The 26456-nt window shown below is 44.6% G+C and overlaps 2 protein-coding genes across 2 annotated transcripts in view; one reads left to right on the forward strand and one right to left on the reverse strand.

Annotated features, from left to right (window-relative positions):
* Positions 1-1771: 1771 nt before the first annotated feature.
* Positions 1772-5567, reverse strand: LOC142572333 (sorting nexin-14-like). The gene has a single exon (XM_075681357.1). The coding sequence runs from the start codon at positions 5263-5265 to the stop codon at positions 2647-2649; it is 2619 nt and encodes an 872-aa protein (XP_075537472.1). The 5' UTR covers positions 5266-5567; the 3' UTR covers positions 1772-2646.
* Positions 5568-5737: 170 nt separating this feature from the next.
* Positions 5738-26456, forward strand: part of LOC142572334 (nucleotide triphosphate diphosphatase NUDT15-like) — a 46401-nt gene continuing 25682 nt past the window's right edge. Inside the window, exons 1-4 of the mRNA XM_075681358.1 lie at positions 5738-5904; positions 6025-6082; positions 11883-12091; positions 13265-13448. Of these exons, the coding sequence (XP_075537473.1) occupies positions 5895-5904; positions 6025-6082; positions 11883-12091; positions 13265-13448 (461 nt within the window). The 5' untranslated portion in view covers positions 5738-5894. The remainder of the gene's footprint in view (positions 5905-6024; positions 6083-11882; positions 12092-13264; positions 13449-26456) is intronic.

Consider the following 26456-nt stretch of genomic DNA (forward strand, 5'->3'; position numbering starts at 1 on the left):
TTGGATCACTGCGGTTTTGGCAGATATCCCATGGTGCCTCATACTCAGTAAACCAAGTTTTCTACCAAGTGAGCCAGCAGCAGGTTGTCTATTCAGTTACATAACCAGTGACACATGCCTGTTCACAAGGCAGCAAGCCAGCACAAACCTAGTGACCCAAGCTAATAGAGAACTGAGGTTAATGAGAAGAGTGGAGTAAAAAGGTTGGATGGATGGATGGATGGATGGATGGATGGATGGAAGGATGGAAGGACAGATGGATCGATGTATGGATGGATGGGCACAAAGTTGCTGAAGTAAACTAAGAATGCTAACTGCAAAAAAAAAAAAAATTACCTTCTGCGAGTTGCACTCCACATTTATATGAGCCATGACTGCACTGTCTGTGGAGAAATGTGCTCTTTTCAGGCATCTCTTCGCTGTTGTGAAGAATCAGCTATTCAAAATGCCTACTTGGTTCTTGCAACAAGTGACCGCCCAATCCATGAAGTAAACTTTATTTGATATGGCGACACTTCAGTTGAGGATCAGCAATCGGCACTCACTGTTGCAATTTCTGTGCTGTTCAATTTTGGTTTTACTCACTTCAAATTGAATTCTGGGGTTTTACGTGCAAAACCTACGACCTGATTATGAGGCACACTGTAATGGGCAACTCCGGATTGATTTTGACCACCTGGGTTTCCTTAACATGCCCCCTATGCACGGGATATGGGTGTTCTTGCATTTCCCCCCTATCGAAATGCGGCCACTGCAGCCAGGATTTGATCCCACAACCTGGTGCTTGGCAGCGCAACACCATAGCCGCTAAGGCACCATGGCAGGTGTCCACTTAGCAGAAATATTCAACATGTGCAACTCAACTTCAACAATGGCATGCACTCATTATTTACCCAACATTGTCGAGTAACATGATCATGCATGATTAGGGACTGAACATGACTCACTATTTCTTTTGTAGTTGCACAACATGGATGACTAGAGCACAGTTCAGTAGCGTTGGACTGCTGTCCCCTTTATACATCAGTCATACATGCATTTGATGTTGCATAATATGAAACCGACTCCTGCAATCTTTCCTGCATTATACAGTAGAACTTGGATATATCAAATCTGAAGGGGATCATAAAAAAGTTCTATATATAGGTAATTCGATATATATAGAATAGCAATATTAAGCACAAATTTTCAAGGGGGTTTTACAGCTGTTCGTTCTACACAATAATTCGTTATTTGTGGGTTCAATATATCTGGGTTCAACTGTATTCTGAATCTCACTCATGTTAAATGTCTTCAGACAAAGGTGGCTCCAAAAATGTGCGTGATTCATAATGCAGCCATTACTGATGGGAGCTGGCAGTCTGGACATTTAGAGCTCCCATTACAGACAATATTGCTCCATCTGCAACAAGCTCAGTAACCAATAAAAAGAGTTGCTCTGACAAAGAAGTAAATTCTTACACATCTCCTTTTCATGATGAGCAGAACTTTCTATCCAGCCTTTGTATCGTCATAATGTGAAACCTTTTGCCAGATGCCATGTTGTGCTGCCTACACATATTGGTTCAGCTTTAGCAATAAGCAACACTCGAAAATGTATATTTATGTGATATGCATTAGGACAAATGTAAATGCTGCAAAATATGTCCACAATAAAGAAGAACATGCTTACTGCATTTTCCTTTTTTAAAAACATTGAGCAATCTAGGGCTCACCCTGCATAAAACAAATGTCCTCTCACTTGCTACACAAAAGCAAAACTACCTAAAAATGCATCAGTAAATTCTTTATTCACCGAGTTATTACATTTAGCCACATAGAACCATTAACACAAAACAACATATACAAAATAAATTAGCATTTATAAGCAGCTAACATAACTTCAGTATTTAAGCCTTCTCCCTCTTTTCTTGCACTGCGCCCTAACCACTACTGGCTTTCGCAGTGTGACAATTAAAATCTTAATGCAGTTGATGTTATCCTTACCTAACTCCAACCTATAGTTTTGATTACCTAGATAAAGTGTTATACAATCGTGTAAGTGCCATTATATCAGCACGCCACTCTCAAGCACTAGTAATAAAGAACTAAAATCTAAGGAGTACACACTTCATGCTACCACATGTATTACCCAGCATTTTTGAAACTAACAAAAGGATTCTCCAGGTTAAATGCATTTTATCTTTCAAGTCAGCACAATCAGCACTTGTGCAACAAGGCATGGTTCTCACTAAGACACACCATGGGGTGGCTGTGCAATCTAACAAGCTTTTTGACGATTACAATAACCTGTCTAAGACAGTGGCAAGCAGTGACTTGTCTTTCCAGGCAGTGCAAGACTGATTATGCTTGTGATAGCTGACCAGTAATCTAAAAGTGACAATATTCACAAATGGCACCTATCATCTGATAGTAGCGATCCTGAGATCATCTTTATGATGTCAAAACAATGGAACACACATATTTATACATATCACACCCAATGATCACCCACTCCAGAGTGGTATCTGCCAATGTTCATAGTCTTACCCTAACATAAAATAAACTATCCTTTTTGTCTTGAATCACATAAAAAGGAGATAAGACGACTAGACAGCACAATGAGGCTAGCAAAACTAAAGGAAAGTTGTCTTCTCCTCTCTTGTTTCATGCAGCCCATCCCTTCATTTCAGGAAACATCTCGTCAACCAGAAGATCAAGTAGCACATAAGAGATCTGCTTGTTGAGCATGGGCTGCTGAACCCCCTGAAATACAGTCTCCACAGCTAGAGCGTGATATCTGGGGCCAATCATCCGCACCAAAATGTCTGGAAGGAACTGCTCCATTCCAAGGCGTGTCTCTGTAGCTCGTGCACATTTTTGTGCCTGGGTTCGTGGTGGTTCATCATCGCGCAGCACAGCCTCACTGAGTAAGTTTATAATTAGTGTTAGCCGCCCTGGGGCAAGAGCTTGTTTTAGCTTGCCTTCCAGATAACGTTCAGTGACTCCCTGGACTGAGCACCGCAGGAGAGGAACCAAAGCATGGAGAAGCCTCAGCAGCCATGGTGCAGCGTGAAAGAGAACATCGGCAAGGTGAACACCATAGTCATACACAAATTCCATGGTGTTACTCTGGACACATAGTTGAGATGATGATCGTGGTGGGCCCTGCCGGTTCTTTTGCAGCAGAGGTGCACGCTGTGGCCGCACATGCCTTCTGGGCGCATCCAGAAAGTCTGGACGTGGACGTGGTGGTGCTTGTTGCGTGGACGCAAGGAATGTTTGTAGAAATGGCTCCAGATGTTGTCCCTTTTCTTTGAGAAGCCGCATTGGCACAGTACGAAACATCTTTCCCAGGCGGATGTCAGGCAGAAAGCTGGCTGTGAACTCTACGTCGAGGCGGAGAAAACTGTAAAGCAACTCGGAGCTTCGCAGAGGCGGCAAAGTAAGTAGGTCTTGGAGATACTTTTCAAGCACGATGCGACATGCCTGCAACTGCTGTCTGGCTGGTGACCTACGTGGTGGCAGAGGTGTGACTGCAAGCTCTCCATGGAACTCCAGAAGCTTTGCTTCAAGTACATAGAACTCGTGATGCCTCCGTACAACCGACCAGTGTAAGTCTTCTGGACTATCTCCATTGCCAACGTCAATGCGCTGAACTTCCACTACAAATGCAACATAGTGTCTGTGCTGCATGTCAACTCTAGTCTCTGTTCTTGGAATAGAGACCCTCCAAGCAGTCAAGTCTTTTAGCCTTGAGTCATTTGTAATTAATGGCACTTCTGGCACCTGTGGTTCTTCAGCACATTGTACAGCCTCCTGTGGTGCACCTTCTTCCAGGCCATCATCAGCAGTGGCCCAGAAAGCATCCTTAAGTTTGTGACCAAGTTTTGCTACACTCCAGCTCTTGCCAGGGATGCGGTCTTGGCCTTTCTGCACTTGCGCAATGGCCCGTACCTTGCAAATAACCTCAAAGTATTTGTCACTCTCAAAAAACAATGGACAGAAGACTTCTTCAAGAAGTGAGTACACAAAGTCTGATGCTGCATATAGCAAAGGAGACTTCTGTAGTTCAATAATTTCATCAGGACCACGTTCCAGGATAGCGTGTATCTTTTCAGCCGTCCCTGGAGCAAGGGGCACTCTTTTGGGAGTGTCCTCTGCCATATATTCAATGTAGATTTCATTTGCTTGGTCATGCAACTGAAGCCGATCCTCAGGGCTTAGTTCTGGGTTCAATATCCGCAAATGAAACTTGTCAAGCGCACTGTAAAAGTCGTAAAGGTGCCGTGCACCCTGGTCTTGAAGGAATTCCAAGAATGAGGACTCGGTCGCAGGATCACCAAGCACTGATTGGAGATCGCGCAAGTGACGGACGCCGTGAGAAGGCGACGGTGGCGCTTTTACAAAGTTCTCCAAGAATTCCACACGCTGACAGTCGAGCGGAAGGATGGTCATTGGCGCCTTGTCTAAAAAAAGGAGGAGAAGGTGATTCACAATGTCCGGGTCTGCGATCACATCCATCGCTTTCAGAAGGACGGTGTTCCCAAGAAGCTCACGTAGAAGCGTGCAAGCGCTTTTGCACTTGACATAGCGCGCCGGTAGTAGTCGCAATACAAGGCTCTCCGACAAAAGCCGCAAGTACTGATGCTCTGCTTCACGGCTTCCAACAGCGACATGCACTTGTGATCCCATGCTGCTCAATACCAGGCGACCCTGGTCAGCAGCGTCGGAGAGCACAACGCGAGACCTGAGGATAGCGTCCAGGTGAGATATAGCGGCCTGCGCAACGGGTCCCGTGATGAAGCGTACCAGATCGACGTCTGCAGCGCGCCGGCACAAGGCGGCCAACAGGTGACGAAGCACAAGGCGCAGTTCGTGAACGAAAGCTTGATCGCCGCTAACGTCCCGAAACCAAATGTGCACGTATTCACGCAGAATTCCGTTAAGGAAAGACTGTAGAGCCTGGTCGACTTCCTTTGGCACATTGAGATCTTTCCATGGAAAAAGAGCGTATTCGTCTGCCGCGCCGCCCGCTGCGTCACAGAAACGACGCCGCGGTGCCCTTTTTTCCGTTCGCTTCCTTGTTACGAACAAGTCCGGGACTTCAAAGTGTCCATGCTTGAGAAGGCGCATCCATACACAGCCACATATGAAGGAACATATCACAGTCACTCCCGAGAGAACGCCCAACCACAAGACGCACGCGGCTGCGACGCCTAGGACGACGACGACCGCCGATGAGAGAAACTTGTCGTGGCATACAATCACGCTATAGGAATGCATTTCTGCGTAAACCTGCCGAAACGTAGCGGCGGGATCTGTCTCAAGACCGAAACATCATCGCACTTTTATACGGGAAAGGTTCGTACTTGATAAAAACTTGCGCGAGCGTTGACTTAATTACAACGTCCATTACTGATTTACCCAAATTGCATGTTTCTAGGTCTTCAGTAACGGACATCAGCGTCTTCTTGAGCGTATAGCAGCTATTTTCGCCTTGAGTTTTGAAGTTTTCTGACGTTTCCTTGGGTTTCGCGTTGAGCTCGGCAGCCCGGCAGAGGCAACGAGACGCCATATGACTGTATGACGCCATATGATGCAGCGGAAATGACATAAGAACATTGACGAATAGTGTAGGAACAGCAAACATTCCGCTAGTCCAGCATTAATTTTATTAATTGTTTTAATCAATTTTTGAATAAAGCTTTATATTATTTTTTTGTTTAGAACTTTAGTGATGTTTGAACGCATGTGGCGTCCTCTGTAGCCTATGACTGTGCGTGCCGCTGTATTCAACCGGACGAGTTGCGAGCTATGGTAGTTTTGGCAAGTTTAGGTTGGTTCGTGGCTGCCTAGTGCAGTGAACTTCACGCGAAATATAAGCTCGCAATAAAACATCGGACGCAAACGTGATGGAAGAAGGTAGGATCTTAAAACGGGACAGACACAAACAGCGTACCATGGTCTGCTGCGGTAGAAACGCTGCGATTCTTCGCAGCTGGACATGTGCTTCTAGTCAAAATTCCGCCTTGTTTTCTGCAGGTCAGGAACTCGGAGAAGATAGCACAGCTGGCGCTTCAGACTCGACGCCACTTCAAAAGTAAGCGTTCAACGTTTCTTAATGAACTATGCATTTCTCTTTGTCAGATAGGCTGCGTATACAGCATTTCGATATATGTCGGCACAGTGCGCCACACTCACAGGTCCAAAAAAGATGCGGGTGCATATAATAAAGAAGCGGGCGGTTCTGCGCACTGGGAACCAGCAATATGGCTGTACTTTCGGCACCTGACGCAAGAGACTGCATAGCAGCTAGTCACAAGCAGCTCGAAATGCTAATAATATTTTAATGTGGAAGACACGGGGAGGGCGGGAGATGGAAATTCAAGACGATGAGCAAAACAAGAACAGGGTAAAAGCGGCAGCCAACGTTTCGACAAGTGGATTTGTCTTTTTCAACGAGAACGCAAGGTAAAAGCGGGAGCCAACGTGTCGATGAATGGACTTGTCTTTTTCGACTTGAAAAAGACAAGTCCACTTGTCGGAACGTTGGCTCCCGCTTTTACCTTGCTCTCGTTTTGCGCAGGGAACACAGAGAAGCCGCAATTGCTTGTTGCCCTTCAGGCTCCGTACACTGATTAGGTGGCGCCACGGAGCAGCGTCGATCAGCGCCGCCTGTGTCAGCTGCGCCCAACGACGGGAAGGTGCCCTCCCTCGTTGCTTGTGTGGGTTGTCTCGAAACGAGCAACGTGACGTGCGATATTTTAAGTGCTATTAAGGGACAATGCACTGCACGTTTTGCATTCACTTTGCTTTGAAAGCAGATAATGTCTCATTGAAAGGCAGTGATGAGAGCAAGGCACACAGGCCGAAAATGTAAACAACGCTAGATATGATACCATAGGCTATAACAATTAGTGTCGCAAAATATGAATGAGAGCAACACATCTAATGACAATTGTCTGTTTGCGAAAAATAAAGCTTGCACGCTCTTGCCCAAAATAGCGCAATGAAATGAAAGATGCAGGAAGAAGTGTAAAAAGAAAACATTCTTGTGTTTTACATGTTAAAACCACAATATGATTATGAGGCACATCATAGTCGGAAACTCTGGAATAATTTTGACCACCTGGGGTTCTTTAACGTACACCGAATGCATGTTACACAAGCGTTTTTGCATTTTACCCCCATCAAGATGTGGCCATGGCAGCTGGGATTTGATTCCGTGCCCTCAGGCTTTGCAGAACAATTCCAAAGCTACTGTGCCACCACAGCAAGTACATCTGTGCTGCCTGAGAGAGAGAGAGAGAGAGAGAAGGGAAGGGAAGAAGGAAAGGCAGGGAGGTTAACCAGACTGAGTCCAGACTGAGTCCTGACAATCGAACATTTCTAATGAACATTGGTCAACATATGTATCACCTTGGTCAAAGGCACTAAATTTCAGCTCTCATGAATAGAAACGACAGCTGGAAATGGATGTGAATTTTCAGAAAGCTGCATCACTAAACTTCAAGCAGCACGAAGAAGACGAAGACAACAATAGAAAACACACACTACAGGATGAGAGCTCATCCTGTTGTGTGTTTTTTCAATTGTCTTCGTCTTCCTCGCGCTGCTTCAAGTTTTACTCAAGATGAGCCAATTCACCCAAATCAAGTTATTGCTACTGCATCACAAGCTATTAGTTGTGTGTGGGCAGATGCTGCTGGTGCCGGTAATAGCTAACAGCCTGCAGCTAGTAATGGAACCCTGCACTGAGAGTTTTTCTTTACTTTAGCGAGGATATCATTCATGTGTAAACCCTTTGCTTTGCTATACAGCTTCAGAACACAATGGAAATTTGCTCACTTTTGCGATGTGACCTGTACTCAAGGGGACAATGAAGTGCATTGAGTATTCTAACACACGTTCCCTCCTTCGCAGAGGTACCGGTTCTGTGCATGAAGGGGCATGCTGTCTCACCGACACACTTGAGGCAGAGGATAAAAGATCAGGCATTTACAGCAACAACAATATAAGCACTGTGTGCAGGTGCATGCGGGGACAACACATATGAACCTTGCAGTACTACAAACACTTCATTTTTGTCATAATTCCTGCCCCAAAGTTGCATGCACCTCTAGTTGTTGCCATACAGGGTAGATGAATTATGCATGTATTCAGTCATTGTGTACACATCCTTGCTTTCAACATCCTTGGGGAAGCCTATTATATGTCGCAATGTAGCAGGCCACATGGCAGGCACTTTTCAGATTTTATTTTCACCCGTGCTTCTGGACTTTTTTTGTGAATGGCAGTTACCAGCTTGCATGTAATTAAATGCTTAAGTTGTGTTAACAGCTTTAGTTTTAAGCAAAACAGCACTCAGCAGAATTTTGTCATGTAATAGGGGTTGCACAGTGTAGTGGACAATCAAAAGGGACCAAATTACTTATGCAATATGTAAATCAGACGGGCTCAGCAATTTTGTGGCAAAAAGAGACAATTCCTCTTACCAAAGATTATTTAAGCAAGTTCATGTGTCCAGTGCTTTTTTTGTATGCACAGATGGCACTACAATACGATTAAAAACTTGGTAGAAACATTTTCAACATTGCCGACAAATAAAACGGCGTCATGCAAAGAAACCAACTTTCTCCTCTACCTAAATCATTTTTTTTTTGTTCTTCACCCAAAAATATAGCATGTTTCGAGCACATTTCTTGTGTTTATTTAATGCGTGATTCTATGGAGCACTAAAAAATCAGTAATCTGGGTTTTTTTTTTTATTTGAAAAGTGATTAGGGAGGTAGAGGGTTAATCATAATTTTTTTGTCTGTTAAGCTCATTGTTTCAACCAACAGCTGTCGTTGTGGTATGGGCTCATGAAGCTGAAACGTGCTAAACATGAAAGAGCACTGTTGTGCAGTCTTACGTGCACAGTAATTTCGTGCTTATTGTAAGCACATACCTTGCCTCCCAGGATACCTTGAGTTTGTGCTCCAGAGAGCTTAGTTTACATAAGCATGCATGTTTTGTTTACATTTGACATATTAGCAAGGTGCTGAAGCTGAAGGATTGTTGTTTGTCTGTGTTGGCCTGTGTCCTCGTAATATAAAGCAAAATGTCCTCTAAGCGTAAGTTGATTCAGGTAAAGACCAATTTGCAAGTTGGAAGACGTGCAACACTTGATGCCATGAATGTTTCATATTAACGGGAGACCAGCCTGCAACACTGTGGGCGCGTGCATTCTCCTTCATCATAGCTACCCCTATTTGTGAAGGGCTCGCATTCTACTAGAATGTATTATTTCTCTCTTTCCAAAAAAAAGGAACATTTCGAGACCACACCATACCTCCCAAAGAGATGCATCTGCATTCCTTTGCATGAGGCGTACGGGTGCCCACGTTCCCTGTGTTTTGTGTTTTGTTAGCACTGCAGCAGATGGTGCACGGGTCCCTGGCAACTCCACTGTACCAAGCATATAGCAGCTTTTGTGTTTGAAGTGGCAGTAAGCCTAACAGAAAGAGCTGGAAAAAAATGTTTCTTTGCAAACTGGACCAAAAGTATGAAATTGAGAAGCATTGTTAAAGGGGCCCTTAGACACTTTTTGAACTTAGAAAACGTTGCCGATCTGTGTTAGAGGCTGCTCGGAACATGTGATCCAAATGTGTATTACTGCACTGCGTTTAGCAGGGAATTTACAATGTACTGTCTAACAAGCGAAAGATAGCTTGCTCTCGCTTCCACGTCGTTATGGAGCATCATTGCAAGCCGCTGGCCCACCACTGCTATTGGCTGATTTTGTGATCCCGAGAGCATTCTCAGTAATCTATAGTGCTCATTTTTAGTTAAATAAATGAAAAATAAATGTCTGTGATCTGAGAAAGACAGGAAAATTGTTTAATCTTCGCACTGCAGGTAGCTGTGGCTGCCATGTGGTGTCACAATGAGCCCTTTCATCACCATGATACACAACTTTTGGCCGGGGCTTTGCCCTCATTGCTTCTCCACTGTGTAGCTTCTAGTGCACTAGCAGAGATGAAAGGGGAGAGAAAGCTGGGCATTGGTGCTATAACTCCAGCTATATTTGGAGGATTTGAAGCATTTTTGCGGCATGAGATTTGTGAGATGGCATCCTTTAATAGCGAGGCCATTCTGTGATTAGCTAGAAAAGTGTTTCAGTGCTCCTTTAAGGGCTATGCTTCTTGCTTGTCCTGTGGGCTGACTAAAAGCCGGAGCAACCTTGAGGTAATCCTTTACATAAAAGCTTTCCTTTGAACTATACAAAACATGTGCATAGAGAGGGCATATGTAGCATATGGAAAACAATAACGAGTATCCACCAAATGCTTCGACATCAGATAATTAAACGAGTATGAGTTGGAGTATGTAGTGACTTAGATGGCACAAGAGGACATAGACTTGTTTTTTGTCAAAACTACTGTGTGCTGGCTTACCACAATAATCGATGGTCACAACCATACCAATTGATCTACTTACACTCCAGTGCTGCACAGTGGTCTGTGAGGACTGCAAGACTGAAGGGATTCCTCTTAATTTTACCTACTTGTGTCCTTTGATGTGCACGTAAATCTAAGTACATAAGTGTTCTTGCATTTTAGCTTCATGGGAGCACAGTTACTGTGGTCAAGAGTTGAATCCACAAGCTCATGCTCTACAGCAGAATCATGATTGGCAACTAGCAATTGAAACAGATGGGACACACAGGGGCATACAATGATGGTGATCCTGGAGTCCTGTGGTCAGTAATAAGATGAAGTAGTACCTATCATAGAGTTTCCTAAAAGAACTATTTGAAGAAACTCTGGTGCTGCGATTGTTCAGCTACCTTGGGAACGATGCTTAGTATATGAATTTGCCTATTCTTCATGCTTGTGACCTCACATGTTCTTGTAACTTTATTTATTATGCATTACCTGTCTAAATTTCCAAGTGTTCATATTAAAAACCCAGTAAGGCAATTAGTCTTGCACACATTCATAACTGTGAATTTTTTCACTTATAACACAGTATTTTGCTGAAGATTATCAAATTGCAGTAGCAAAAATTCGTTTGAAGTCAGAAAGATGAAATTGAGACAAATTCATGTGCTGCCCATCATTCCTATTGCTGGCTGAATCACTGCACTTGCAGCTCCCGTAGACACCATGCCACACCCTCTGGCAATTTTCGCAGGAAATTCAGAGGTAGCTATGCTGGCGGGACATCATGACCGCCCGCACCTGTTGTTTTGGGTAAGAGCTCATAATGCCACCGTGTGATATTTCTCTGCATAGGCGGAAATTACGAGAGAATGGTTTGTGCATTAGTGGTGGTATAAACTTCACTCTGGGTCCCCTTCACTTCCCTTTTGCTTCATTGCTTGTTTTTGTGTCTCATTCATGCTGTGCATCAATCTGGGCCTTTCTTATGTTGTCCCGTGCATGCATTTGTTTACCAGTTATGTTAAAACGCGGGGTATGATACAGAATGAGTCAGCAGAATTTGTGCTTGGGCAACACGTCTTGGTAACATCAAACAAAAATTTCTAGCGCTGTTATTTTACTCTAACCCACTAGCAATTTTTTATCCAGTTAGCATCACAATAATCAGTGGGGGTAGGTATCAGATTGCAAGAAACACTTTTATTTTACAGTAACAAGAAGAAAATGAAAAAGTCAAGCATGACCTGTGGGCTACGCAGCTATACATATTATAGGCAAATGTCAGTGAGCGAAAGTAAGTGCAGGAAGAATACTTTGCTTACCTGTCTTAATGCGTGATTCATACAAGGAAAATATTTTTTCCGTTAAATGTTGTTTGTATTTCTTAGTCAGACATTCCCTAGGCTACCATTGTGGGCAAGCAAGTGCTATATTGTTTGAAATTTTTTTTTCTTTTGGGTTGTTCGATTGCAGGTACATGCAGCTATGCTCAGACTTAAAAACCAAGCTCAAGGCAAGCCAGTCTCAACTTGAAATTCTTGAGGAACTTCGTCGCGTAACACTGGACAGCATGACACAGCAAGCACAGGCACTTCCGCTGGATTCCCTGGTGCAGTACACACGAGGCCTTGTTAACTTGCTGGAGACCAAGCATAACCTGAACTTTGAAGGAAACTCTGAGGGTGAGCCACCCACGGATTACCCTGTCCTAGACCTCGGTTGCATCTGTACCTGTCATATATCCAAACCTCAACATGTGAGCTATCGAATATATATATATATATATATATATATATATATATATATATATATATATATATATATATATATATATATATATATATATAAAAAATGTGTTGTTTTTATTGCCACTATCAGCATGTAACAAATATACAGGGTGTCCCACATCACTAGAGCCAAACTTTAAAAGTCTGCAAATGCCACGTCGCTGGACAGAACCAAGGTAATGCTGTTTACCGTCGCTTGGAGATAGTCAGTTGATTTTTAGCATTCCACCTAATTAGATAATTACTATTAGTTAATTAACTTCTTAATTATTATAATTCGGTTATGAGGGTCAACCGGAAAATTGTAGAGCAACATGAAAAACTTCTGATACAAGTTTCTATTGCTCAATACATGCTACATAAAAGTGTTTTTCTGAGCCTGAAAGAAGCCCGCAAATACACACAAAATTGCTGCATGACTGTCCACTCAAGGCACGTTGCGCTTATTCGCGGACAATAAGTGCAAAGACAACAATAAAAGCAATAAAACAATATGCTATAAAAGACAACAATGTAGAATCCTCAATGGTCTCCAAGGCAAGGTTAGTGCACATGATATAAATGGAAGCTATCATGGCAGCAGGTACTGCCATTGATGTGATGCAACCTATGTTGATGGTGATGGTATGTTGATGTCGACGTTAATGCAAATAATGTGATGCAACATACGTTGGCAAAACTAGTAATTAAAAAAAAACATCAGTATGATGTCACCAAGGGAAACTCAATTTCCAACGCTTCATCGGAGCACCATGAAAGCACAGGCCATTGCATAGACTGTGAAACCAGAGCCACCACTTTTGCTTCCATTGTGATCATGGGACCTGTATGGGCCCCAAAAAATCAAGTTTTCTTATAATACACTTTACCTCTTAGCGAGTGTTTTATCCACTGTGTTCATTACTCGCCAGACGTGTTTTCATCGAACTCTGGATTAACTGCATTAAGAAGTGCAATTTTAAATGGTGTTGTGTTTAGCCTTTGCCATGCCAACTTGCATGTAAGTGCTCTGTAATTTACTCAAGCCATTTGTAGGTGTGTAAGCAGTATCTATATCTCTTTTGGCAGAAATTCTGCAAGAAATATGGAAGCGGATCGATAGTTCAAAGGTGCCAAAGGTAAAGAGGCCAGGCATAGGTGTGGCTGTGTTTGTGCTCAGCGAGAAACATCCCGAGAGCATCTTGCTTGGTCGCCGCAAGAACACCATGGGTCATGGACTTTATCAAGTCCCCGGTGGACACTTGGAGTTTGGGTGAGCTACACTTTTTGTAACATTTGCATTGGCGCTATCTCCACCTGCAGCAGTTTTGTGCAGACATCACATTTAGGGCGCATTCAACTCATTCCTACCATACGCCGACTTGGTTTGCTGCAATGCGCAGCCTTCCGGAGTTTGTAGTCACAGAAAGCTCTCCGATTGTGCTCCCAGCACAATCGGAGAGCCACATGACTGGAATTGTGTCGGACCTCAGTCGCATTAGCCATCAGAGTACTCAAATATGACTGGTCGAATGTTCCATTAGACTACCAACTGGCCCTCAGCAAAACCAAGCACATTTTTTGCTTAGGCTACCAGCAGTCTTATATTCGTATGTCGGCATGTGCACCCCTCACAGTGTGCAGAACCTCTAGACAATGATTTGGGCCAGGCTTCTGAAACAGTGGGCCACATTTTACTGTGAGGTTGACTACCTTCAATAGTATGCATGCAGGTAAGAAACATTGACTGCTTCTTTAGCTTGCTTTGTTGACCGACCACATTTGAAGCTTCTGTCAGTCAGAAACGCACATGTGTGGGCCAATTGACTTAGTGTAGCGTAAGATTATCGAAGGGCAGAATTCAAATAACATAGACCAGCACTATCCTATCAGTTCCTTGGTAGTATGCCAAGTGTGCATTGCAGGCCACCCAGGTCTCGCTTTGCTTTTAATGTGAAAGCATTATTTATTTATTTTATTTATTTCAACATACTGTCAACCTTGTGACAGGGTCATTACAGGAGTGGGCTCCTAAAACAGAAAAGAAGAAAAGTTTACACATAAGCAGTTACAATAATAATAATTGTCAGGGGCAAATTTGCTAGACAAGTACAAAATAAGAAGAAAGAAATATACATACAACAGTAAGTATGAATACGAATATTGACAAGCATGCCAATAGAAAAAGAAAATAGTCACATGGAGAATACAAACAAATACTATGACATCAGGTTGATGAGTATGTATAAGTGTGTTACGCAACAGCTCAAGGAAATCATCAATTCTTTGCTGTTCTACTACAAGTCGGGTCAGGAGCATTCCATTCCCGAATGCATCTAGGGAAAAAAGAATGATAAAACATATGGTTGTTACACAAATATTCCTGGAGTGTGAGATCATGTGTCTGCCGTAGGTGTCTGTTTTCTTAGTCTCAACGTATCTTGTTTAGTCTATCCTAAAATAGTTGTGCAGTAGTATATATAAGAACTTCAGGCGGTGAATTTTAGTTCGACTTTGGAGTGAGGGTAAACCTGCACGGCGTGGAAATTTCGTCTGGGAATCAAGGCGTCAATAGCGGTTAAAAATAAATCTAATCGCTTTGCACTGCACATTTCCAAGCATACTGATACCGCTACATATGAAAGGGAACCAGATTATATTGGCATATTCTTTAATCGCTTTGACAAGTGTGGTGTATGCTAAAAGCTTAGTGTCCCAGTCAGCGTGCCGCAGCGTCCGCTTAAGGAGAAAAAAATTTTTCATGGTTTTTGCCACTGTAGCTTCCGTGTGAACTGTCCAGCTGATATCAGAAGTTATTATTACCCCCAGATATTTGTACTGGCTTACATTTTGGAGCATGACATTATTAAAACCATAAAGGAATGCTAAGCTTGTTTTCTTTTTTTGTTATTGCCATCGCAACTGTTTTGTCTGAATTAATCACCATTTGCCAGTTAGAGCACCAACTTACTATTACATTCAGGGCAATGTTCAGCTCACTTTGCTCACTGTAGCATTTAACCTCATTATACAATGCGCAGTTGTCTGCGAATAGCCTAATATTTGCATTAATGTTGACTGCCAGACCATTTATAAACAGCAAAAATAATATTGGTGCCAGGACGGATACCTGGGGCACACCAGATGTGACATTTAATGTGTCAGAAACGTGATCACTGCATTGCACAAATTGTTGACGGCCGGGCAAATAGCTTGATATCCCTTGAGTCAGTGGCCCATTGCCAAGTATGCAAACCAGCTGGAAAACTAGCTTTTCATGGGAAACCCGATCAAACACCTTTGAGAAATCCATAAAAATTATGTCAATTCGGGAATATTCATTAATGCCTTGGGCCAGGTCACGCATTATCTCCACAAGTTGCATTATAGTCGATAGGCCTCTCCGAAATCTATGCTGGTTTGGGTGTAGCACATCATTGTCTTCGAGAAACTTTGTAATGAATTTGAGGACAATATGCTTCAGTATTTTACAGCTGGTACACGTTAAGGAAATGGGTCTGTAGTTTGATGGGATCGTCTTGCCACAGGATTTGTGCACTGAGATTTTTTTTGCGACTTTCCATTCGGAAGAAATCTGTGAATCATAGATATACTTTGTAAATATTAAGCATAGATACTGTTACGGAAGGATAAAAGAAGAGAAAGGAAGAAGATTGTGAGATGCTGGCTGCTGTGTGTTGTTGCTGGTCAGCCATCTTAACCACATTGACTCTGCTTGTATATATGTTGTAAATAGTGTCTGTATACTCCCAACATCCCCGTAACATATTGGTAGAGGTGCTGGGTAACAAGGCTGGAAATGAAGCTCCGCAGAGGCGCCGTTGCTGCCTCCAAAGTCACCATTGCCAGCTACGTTGCTGTCCCCTTCGGTTGTGGTTGTGCAACCCAAGGATCCCAGAAATTTTTGCGGGACCGATGGCACCGACAGGGAAGAGTGGGTGGCCACGTATGAATGCGTGAGTGGAATCAACAGATGGGACCCAACGTTTATGCTAGCTAACCTATTGTTCTACCTAAGAGGCACGGCAAAGGTGTGGTATGAAAACCACAAAGAGCAGCTGATCAGGTGGGACCAATGCAAAGAGAAGTTAACGAAGTTGTTTGCAGACCAGCCGGCTGTAAAATTGCCACAACGCAGGAACTGGCCTCCCGTGCCTAATCCCCCATGGAGTCCTATGTTTCATGCATCCAGGATGTGCTGCCGTGTTATCGTAAAGCCGATCACGACATGGCAAAAGCTGAGAAGGTCAGGTATGTGCTTAAGGGCATTGCTGGCGACGCCTTTAATCTGCTCATGTGCAAAAGCTTTTCTACAGTTGATGCTATCATCAAAGAGTGCTGACAATTCGAGCAGGCCAAAAGCCGACGCGTCTTGCAACCATTCGCCAGACTGCCAATCCTGCCGCAACGTCGACGTGTGAAGATCAGCCCACACTGCAGCATGCGTCGCCATCAGACGACATGGCGCGAATAGTTCAACGTGAACTGGATGCGATGGCGCCCGCAGCTTTGTGTTCGCATAGCCCTGATGCTACCCCTTTTTCAGTTCCCCTCATACAAGCCAACGTTCGCCAGGAACTCGAAAACATTGGTCTACATTCTGTCTGTGCTGTTGCCAACCCCAGAGCCAATGAGCACCCTTCTACCATTTTCCCTCCACCCCGACACTTCTCTCCGTGTTATCGCAACCTGACTTAGTGGAGAACTGTGGACTACCAGCCGATATGTTTCACCTATCACCGCATTGGTCGTGTCACCCGATACTGTCGCAACTCGTGGCCCTCAACACCTCACACGCCGACCAACCTGAGCCGTTTTGATGGAAATGCCTGCAGTGTTTCACCCACTGCTGAGTCTAACAGCGCCGACAACTCTGCTGGGAACACATGGTACAGTAGCTCACCATTGCCATGCGGACACCAGTCTCGTTCACCAAAAGCTCGTCGCCCATCTCCCCGTTTGCCGCAGCCACGTCGCCTTTCGTCCTCTGTGGCTTTTCTGTGCTGTACTGTTTCATCCCCTGTTGCTTTTTCCCTGTGGTGTTCTCACCCAACAGCAGAATGGTAACAAGTGCGTGATAGCTTACGCCAGCTGCCTGCTGTCACCTCCAGAGAGAAATTACTCCATCAACGCACAAGAGTGCTTGGCTTTAGTTTGGGTTGTCGTCAAGTTCCGTTCATATTTGTACGACCGCACGTTTTCGGTCGTTACAAACCACCATCCCCTCTGCTGGCTGTCTTCCCTCCGGGATCCGACAGGACGGCTTGGTTGCCGTGCTTTACGGTTCTAGAAATTTTTATTTATTGTCAACTAAAAGTCTGGACATCTGGGCAAGGACACTGACTGCCTCTCTCGTCCCCCCCGTGGATCCTCCTGATATTGTTGCGCATGATCCGGTGACCTGTGTGATGGCTTTTAGTGACATGACCGACATGCACGCTGAATCGGACGAATGGTCTTGCATGCTAGCAATGTACGTCGACGTCAAACACAAGACGTGGGATGCTGTCCTGCCATACGTACCTTCGCTTACAACACAGCAGTGCAAGAAACAATACAGATCACACCATTCAAGCTAGTTTACAGAAGGAACCCGACAACAACTTGCAATGCCATGTCACGGACAAAGAAAATGTCGACATTGCCACCTATCTCCATCGCGCCAAAGAAGCCCGACAATTTGCCTGCCTGTGCATCAAGAACCAGCAGAGGACCAACAGCCGACACTACATTCTTTGACGACGCTACGTGAAGTACCAGCCCGACGACCATGTTTGGGTTTGGACCCCGACACGCCAACGAGGACCGAGTGAGAAACTATGGTGATGCTATTTCGGACCCTACAAAGTCATCCGACGTATTGGCACACTAGACTATGAGGTCAAGTGCCAAGTGGAATTTCGCAATCACAGCAGTGCCACACATGATCTGAAGGGGTCCTCGTGGTGCTTCTTAAACCCTTTTACGCATGCTGACAAACTTCGTTATCTTGTTGTTTTTTACTATGGGTGTTTTTGTTTATCGCTTTCGTTTGTTTGTACCATCGGGACGACGCTTTTTCAGAGGGGGGTATTGGCACGTGTACTTGTTTATCTTTATCGGGTTACCACATTTCACCGCCTAACAAATGTTATTGCACAGTGCAGGACGTGCTTGCCTGTATCGAAAGTTTCTCGAATGTTATCAATGGTTTTATCCACAGTCTGTTGTCACTGAACTTTGTGTAATCTGATTTCATGTATGCGTGATGCGAATGGTGTAGAACTTTTTGGAACACGCGCGGGCACCAGCACTTACTCTGGAGCCTTTGATGACTGACGTATACAAACTGACGCGCTTGACCCCCTGATCAGATTTTCGATGATCGCCGACTGTGATCACTATACTATTGTTTTTATTTGAGTGTAACTTGCTTTTGAGAGCACAGGTTCGCCCAATAAAACGCTAGTTTCCTCATTCACGGTTTTGCTGCCTCTTTCACTGTCACTACTATGTGACAATGTATAGATTAGGTAATGATTATTTTTTAAGCAATCAGAATTCAGGGAGATAGGTGCTGCCTGCAGTTGAAATTTGCTGAGCAACTGTCATCTGTTGTCACAGGACAGATATTGAGACATCTTCAGGAGCGTGACATCTGACTGTCTGCATTTCGTGCCTGCTGTTGGTGTCCCTCTAGCATCTTTCACTCACTAGCTTAAAGGCATGCAACGAAATTTTGAGCCACATTAAATGTCTAGCATTAGTAATGTAGATATAGATGTCTTTATGCAAAGTTTTATGTTTTAAATATTAGCAGATGCATCATGAATAGCTTGCAAAAATGTATTGACACGCGTGTCAATATGCGTTTTTGATATCGAAACTGAAAAGAATGCCACCACTTCTGCTTGCTGGGAATTACACAGAACCAAGAATTTCATAACCCAGCGCAGTGCATGGGCATGATCTCCAAGATTGGGTGGCACTTGCAGCACACTAGAAATTTTGTTTGAATGCAGTGTCTGAGTCCTGTGCTTAAATGCATGTCTTCATGTCATAGTACAGTCAGATACTCCTTGGAACAGAATATCTACTTCAATACATATTTATAGTTTGCTGAGGCGAACAACACTGCTTTCACTGGGCTTCTTCGATTTTCCACTTCTGGCTACCCGCGGGCTGCCAGAGCCAGCCAGAGTGTCTTCGTTTTTCTCGGGTTACTTCGCCCGCCAGGCTACGCACTTCTGCCGGGTGTTCGTTTTGCTCACGCTGGACTGTTCTGGCTACCCGCGGGCTGCCAGAACCTGCCAGGACGATTTTGGTCTGGCTGCTCTCTGGAAGTTCTCTGGCTAGCAGAGGACTAAAAGAGGCGATGGGTGCTTGCCGCCATCTTTGTGGGGAATTCACGGATTGCAACGCGGGCGCTTGAGGACTTAAATTTACCTCGCTCAGCCAACTGAGCGAGGTAAAGCCACGTCTACGGTCATCTTCGGATTTCCTTACTTCTAGCGTTATCTTTTTTAGGTGCTTATGCTCCGTTTCGCATTGCAAAGCGGTGTGATGCGAGCAGTGGCGAACCGCTTGAAGCTTTCGTTTGTGTGTCCCCTGAAGGCTTCTTCGCGGCGGTGATCAGCGCGCTGCGCTGTCATGCGTGCATGTTATCTTTATCGTATTCCACGCAAGTTGTAGACACTCATTCACACATTGTGGTACATGTTGGGTTCGTCTTTCTCTGGTGGCCTTCCTTTTCACATATCTGGCGTATGTATATATCTCCTTTTTCTGCAGTTAGCGAAGGTTTTGCAGCTAGCCCGTGTTCGCTGCGTCTCTCCGTCGTATGCTCAGGTGGCAGCTCGAAACCGATATGTGTTCAGCTGCAGGCCGTTGATGTAAGAATGCACTGATTGCACTCGGTACATTAGACACACATACATTGGCTTATTGCTCTCATGATCGCGACCAATGTGTGAAACGTTTCGCTGGTCACAGGCGGCGTGCATTTTCATGTGCCAGCCGCGTCCCCAGCTCCTTAGGGTCAAAATGTGAGGCACAATCAGCCACAACAAGCTTTCTGAAATCGAAGCCCAAGCATGTCGGCACGAAATTTTATGCCTATGAGACGTACTCGATAACCTGCTTTTTCATGTCTTGTGATGACACAACACCAACTCAACAATGTCGCCGTTGGGTGACGTGATCGCTGCGAGCAGGAATCCTCAAGATATCGCTTTCGAGTATACAATCACTTACGCGCGATTTTGCGTCTTGTCATCGCCGCGTCGGAGGCCATCTGTTGCGCTGCGCAAGGTGAGGTTGCTGCAGTGCACGTCCTGCGACGAGTCGCGTGAAATTGCGCGAAAGTGATCGTATCCTTGAATGCAACATTTTCAACCTGGCAACGCATAAATGGGCCGACTACTCCGAGCGCTCGGCGTGGCATTGGTGAGTGTTTGTGTGGCCAGCACAGAATAGTGCATCTCCTATCTCACACTAGAACTGCTAAACCATAGAGCATTGTACACTACGTTGGCTGGCCTGCATTTGACTTTGCGCTTTCACGAAACGAGAAAGCACTTGCTCGCTGCACATTTGTCTACATGCACTATGGCAACAGCTGATTGCTGTACTGCTATCGGCCACATTCAATACGCTGAGCTATACAAGGGGCAAATTTTCGGCGACCCTGGAGTTGCCAGCGTGACGTACTCGACTTGCTCGGTGCTACCTGGCCTGCTAAAGATGAACGAGAACGGATTTATACTTAATCCTCATAAAAGTTCCTGTTTGTTCATGAAAAAAAAAGAGTGAGAGTCCTGGCTCCAGATCCCAGTATTTAAGTGCATAGACAGCATATACCTGTGAACAGAGAACATTACTGTTTAGGCATTATACTTGATTCTGAACTGTCCTTTATTCTTCACATAATACACCTCAATGCCAAATGCCTAAAAACAATGAACATGCTAAATACTCAGTCATGTACATCATGGGGTAGTAACAGGACGTGCCTTATGAACCTGTACAAAAGCCTCATATGATCGCATTTATACTATGGCACCATGGTATGTCAGTCTGCTACACTGAGCACCTTAAAGATGATGGACCCTGTTCACGATAGGCATCCGCATGGCCACAGGTGCCTTCATGACAAGTCCTTGTAGAAAGTCTCTATGTGGAGTTGAATGAGTGGTCTCTCCATTATAACAAAGATCATACTCTAGCTTCGCATATTTTCTGAAAGTATGGTTTAACTGCGCAATACCTTGTTACCCAATCTTAAATTATATGACATGTGCAACACTTTTTGTAATCAATCTGCAGTGATAAATCCTCTCTCGCTGTGTGTGAGGAATCATGGGAAAGGAAACATTGGCTAATGGCTCCAACGAAACTGGTGCCGTCGTGGCAGTGGCAGCTCGTATATCGACACATTCGAATGCAGTTCCTTGAGCTTCAGTCAAAATGTTCTTGCCAAAAATTTTGCACCAACGCGTCTAAGTAACATGCCAGTGTACCCTATGCAGCAATCCCTATGCAGTACCTTATGCAGAAATTTTAAAAGCATTAATATCCCTACAAAAATGCAAAAATCCCGTAATTGTCTACCTTTATTTGCCCATGTGTACTGTTTATGCATCTAACAAACATGTCATAGTATGCTGGGTGCCGTGGCACAAAGGCATCGAGGGTGATATGCTAGCAGACCAAATTGGCACACCCATGGAGACGAAATCTAGCAGCTGTTCTACAGCTGTCCCTGCCATAAACATGAAGCCTTACTTGTGCAAAAAACTAAGAATGTACTGGCAATGTATGTGCGACACTGAAACCTTTAATAAGCTCATGCAATTAAACAGCAGTTGGGAAATTGGCTATCAGTAACAAAATCATGATGAACTCCCTTTCTGTCGACCCAGAAGAGGACATGAGTGCGACACACACAATTACTTGCCGACTGGTGAGCCTCCTATCTGTGGTAGATGTCAGAGGCCGACCACCCTCCATGTATTGATGGGGCATTGAGGAGCAGAAGCTGAAAAGAAAAAGTTCTTTCCTCTGGCGTATCCACAGCACATTCCCCCCCATCCTGCATTGTTCCTTGGCGCTGATGTATTTTTATAGCGCAGCACTTAGGCGAGCGTTACTGCGTCGGCGCCGACTTAACCGAGCGAACGAGCGCAGCGGATGAAAGAGCGAACGTGGAGCGCAGCGGGAAATGAAAAAAAGCGGCGAGAGCGAAGAGAGCGCGAGGAAGAAAGCGGAAAAGAAGGGTATGGCGAAAGCGTGAGAAGAAAAGCGTAGTGCCGCGCAAGTCGCGCACTGCGGCGACGATGGCTACAAGATGGCGCCAGAGTAGCGCGTGTCGTCTGGGTGGTCTATCTGCGGCGGGTGCTGTGAATCGCGCCCATGATACGCCCATGAGTCACCCACGCGCTGCATCTCGCGATCTCCCGATTAGCGAGGCAGTCGCGCCACACTTCGCTCCGTTTGCAACGTACCGCAGGAGACAGATTGTCCGCGCCAGCCAGTGTGTCGCGAAATGAGAACACTTATAGAGCTGCGCTCAAATTTCGCATTAAGGAGTATCGTAACCGTCGGTGATGTTTTTTCTTTTACAGCGAATGTGTTAAGGGCTACTTTCCTCACTATCGTGCCCGCGTGTAGAAAAAAAAAATCCCGAAGATAGTGCAATGCCGCGCCGACCTGGGGCGGAAGTGACTCAGGCCTTAAACACTCCCCATACGTGAGCTGATCCCAAAGATAGTGCAATGCCGTGCCGACCCGCGGCAGAGGTGACGCAGGCGTTAAGAGGAAGCTTTAGCTCGGGCCCAACTCCGACGCGGCCTATTCAAATACATGTAAAACGCAAACACGTTTTGCTGAGATAACCCCTGGACCGATTTTAATGAAATTTGTTGCATTTGCGAGATAAAGTTAAATTCTAGTGACTGTTGGAAGCGTAATTTCGATTTAGGGCCTGTATTTTGTTACAAGCATTTTCGAAAATTCGGAAGTTTGAGAAAAATAGAAGCACGAAGTTTAAAAATTCATAGCTCTGCATCAAGAACACATATCGTGGTTCTGTGAACGGCATCCATTAGATCATTGAAAGCGGACAAATTCGATGTGTCATTTTACATCGTACGTGAATTTTTTACGTTGTTTACAAGGGTTCTGCAAAAGCTGTATTTCCATGTTATTAAATTTTTTGAGATTCATGTGTAACATATCAATTTTGTACGCTTTGGATGTACTATTAGATGCATTTCACAGAATTGTATTTCACAGAATCATTTTCCGTTGATGAGTTAGAGTTGCAAACTTCATAGTTTCGTTTTTTGGAAATTTTAGATTTTCGCCAATTTTTACTAAACACTTTACAACCTAAATCAAGAATTCGAAACCAACAGTCACTGGATTTTGATTTTTTTCTTTTAAATTCGACAAACTTCGTAAAATTTGGTGCTGTGGTTGCCAAGAAAAACGAATTATCCTTTTACATGTATTTAGATAGGAGCACCCGAGCTAAAGCTTCCTCTTAAGCACTCCCCATACGTAGGCCGATCCCGAAGATAGTACGATGCCGGGCCGACCCGCGACGGAAGTGACTCAGGCCTTAAACACTCCCCATACTTGAGCTGATCCCAACGATGTGCAATGCCGAGCCTACCGACAGCGGAGGTGAAGCAGGCGTTAAGCACTCCCCATACATGGACCGATACCGAAGATAGTGCAATGTCGGGCCGACCCACGGCGGAGGTGAAGCAGGCGTTAAGTACTCCCCATACGTGGGCCGATCCTGAAGATAGTACAATACCGGGCCGACCCTCGGTGAAGGTGCAGTTCGCCATTAAGGGGCCCACATACACAGCTTCGCTGGGCATCCTTCTTCACAGAGTGGAAGAACACTGAGTTTTTTTACACCAAAGCAGTTCTGGGTTTCTTTAATGATGTTGTGTTACATGTTATCAGCCCAAAACACTTATAGCACATTCTTTCAACAGAGGCTGCTGCTGCGATAGTCGCGTTTTGTCTAGCACTTGCCTGCTCTTGGGTTTCAGAGTCCTGGTGGACAAGCTGGCACTGACACGTTTTAGTATGTTATCAATTCGTAGCATATCTTTTATTTTTGTAGCACACTTCACTAGTCATTGTCATAATTTTAGTATTGTATATTTAATGTACTTTGCAGTGCACACCTTCTAGGCGTTTCTACAGCCACGTTGCATCTACCCTGTGCAATCATTACTCTTTGGAAAACTCTTTATCACTGGCTTGCTTGGCAGTGTTTGGCCAAAGCTGGCCGTTGTGCCATTAAACCATACATATGAATTAACAGCTCCCTGAAGCCTGTAACAAGCTTGCACTACTTGTCGCTTAAATAGCCTTTCAATTGAGTGCAATGTTTTCTTGGGGCCCATGCTTGATTAAGTGAACTTTTGCTGTACAAATTTCAAAATTTTGCCGTAAATTAGCTTAGTGTTTTTTACTGCGAGACCGTGGACTGGCCTGCAGATACTTTATTTGCATATCCCCGCCGTATGTGATTGCAGCTATGCCTGAACATGCATAGTTATGTTGTAACTGGGGTCTACCAGTATTGACACTACTCGCGGAGCAATTTGCCCCGGAGAAACGAGATGGCGCTTTCGGCGGCAAGTTGCACGTTGCCTCAGTCAAAGCGCGCGAATACGAAACCATTACCTATTCTGCCCTGCTTCTGTGCGATTAGCTGTCGGAAATGCAACTGGGTTTTCGCTAACGCACTGTGTTCCTTTCAAGCTGCAAAATATGGAGCGATGGAGGGAATACATATGCAGTAGTTGGCTGCAAAAATTGTGATTGGCGTATTTAGGAATAGAATGAATCTGGTTTGTTCAAGTTCACGGACCGCTGCTACATAAAGGCTGCCAGTGTTGCCGACTCTTCGCAATGCACGATTTCTCTTGGTGATAAAAAAATTATGCAGATTCTGTTTCTGTTTCCCCGCAACCGCTGTTGTATAGCAGAGGGGTTTCCTTGCCTTCTCACGTCACATCCCCCCTCTCTTATATTGGAACTGCCTCTTCTCCCTTCTCTCTACAGTTCTATCTGCGTCCCCTCTAGCCTCGCACGTTAGTAGGAAGGGAAGCGCTGCAGTTTCTGCAATGTTTCTGAGGAGAGTCACGGATAATTACAGCTGTCAAGCGGCTAACGTGATGACGGCTAGGAAGCTCCAGAGGGCATCTTGCACATTCGACGTGGTTTTATGGTGTTAGAAAATCAGGTGTTATGTTATTCAATGAAAACAGTGAACAGACAGTGGCAATACAGGGTCAGTAAATACTTCGGGTAACAGAATATAAATACCTTGGTATATGGATAAACGAAGGCGTTAGATATATGGAAACACAGGAAAAAACAATAACAGTGAAAGGGAGGAGAAATGCAGCCATAATGAAGCACAGAGCGCTATGGGGATACTATAGGCACGAGGTGCTCCGCGGGGTATGTGGAAAGGTGTAATGGTTCCAAGACTTTCGGAAATGTGGTTTTTTGCTTTAAATCGGGGGTACAATCAGGACTCGGTGGGAACCAAAGTTCAGTGGGACGCCTCGCATTGGACGCTTACGGGAAGACTATAAATGAAGCTGTGCAGGGTGATATGGGCTGGACTAGTTTTGAAGTGAGGGAAGCTCGCAGTAAAATTGAGTATGAAAAACGACTGAGGAATATGGAAGAAAGTAAATGGGCTGGGAGAGTGTTGAGGTATCTGTACAGGAAAAACATTGATTCAGTGGAGGAAAAGAATTAGGAAGCTTGCCAGCAAGTATATGGCCTGTAGGGTGGGCAACACAGCAACAAAGAACGTTTAGCGGAAATTTAGAGAGGCTGAAATAATCTCATGGGTGGCGGCAGTGGAAAAGAAACCTGCCCTGAATAACTACTTATGAGGGAAGAAACGAAATCAGGAAAGAAACTATTTATGATAACTCAAAGGGAAGCTCATTACTTTTCGAATCGAGATCGGGATGCCTTAGAACACGCACCTATAAAGCGAGATATAAGAAGAAGAAGCATGTACTCGCTGCTGTAAAGCAAGGGAAAGTATGGAGCATGTTTTATTAGAATGTGAAGACGTCTTCCCAGCGGTCGGTTTAGGCACCGCTGGCCTCCTTAAAGTCCTTGGGTTCAGCTGGAGCAGTGGTAAAGTAAACACGTCTGCAATAGGCATTAGTAAGAGGCGATTGGAGGATTGGTGGAAGAAAAGTGGGGAAACGACAAAAGATGGAGACGT

The sequence above is a fragment of the Dermacentor variabilis genome, chromosome 2 (genome assembly GCF_050947875.1).
Source record: "Dermacentor variabilis isolate Ectoservices chromosome 2, ASM5094787v1, whole genome shotgun sequence".
NCBI classification, from domain to species: domain Eukaryota; kingdom Metazoa; phylum Arthropoda; class Arachnida; order Ixodida; family Ixodidae; genus Dermacentor; species Dermacentor variabilis.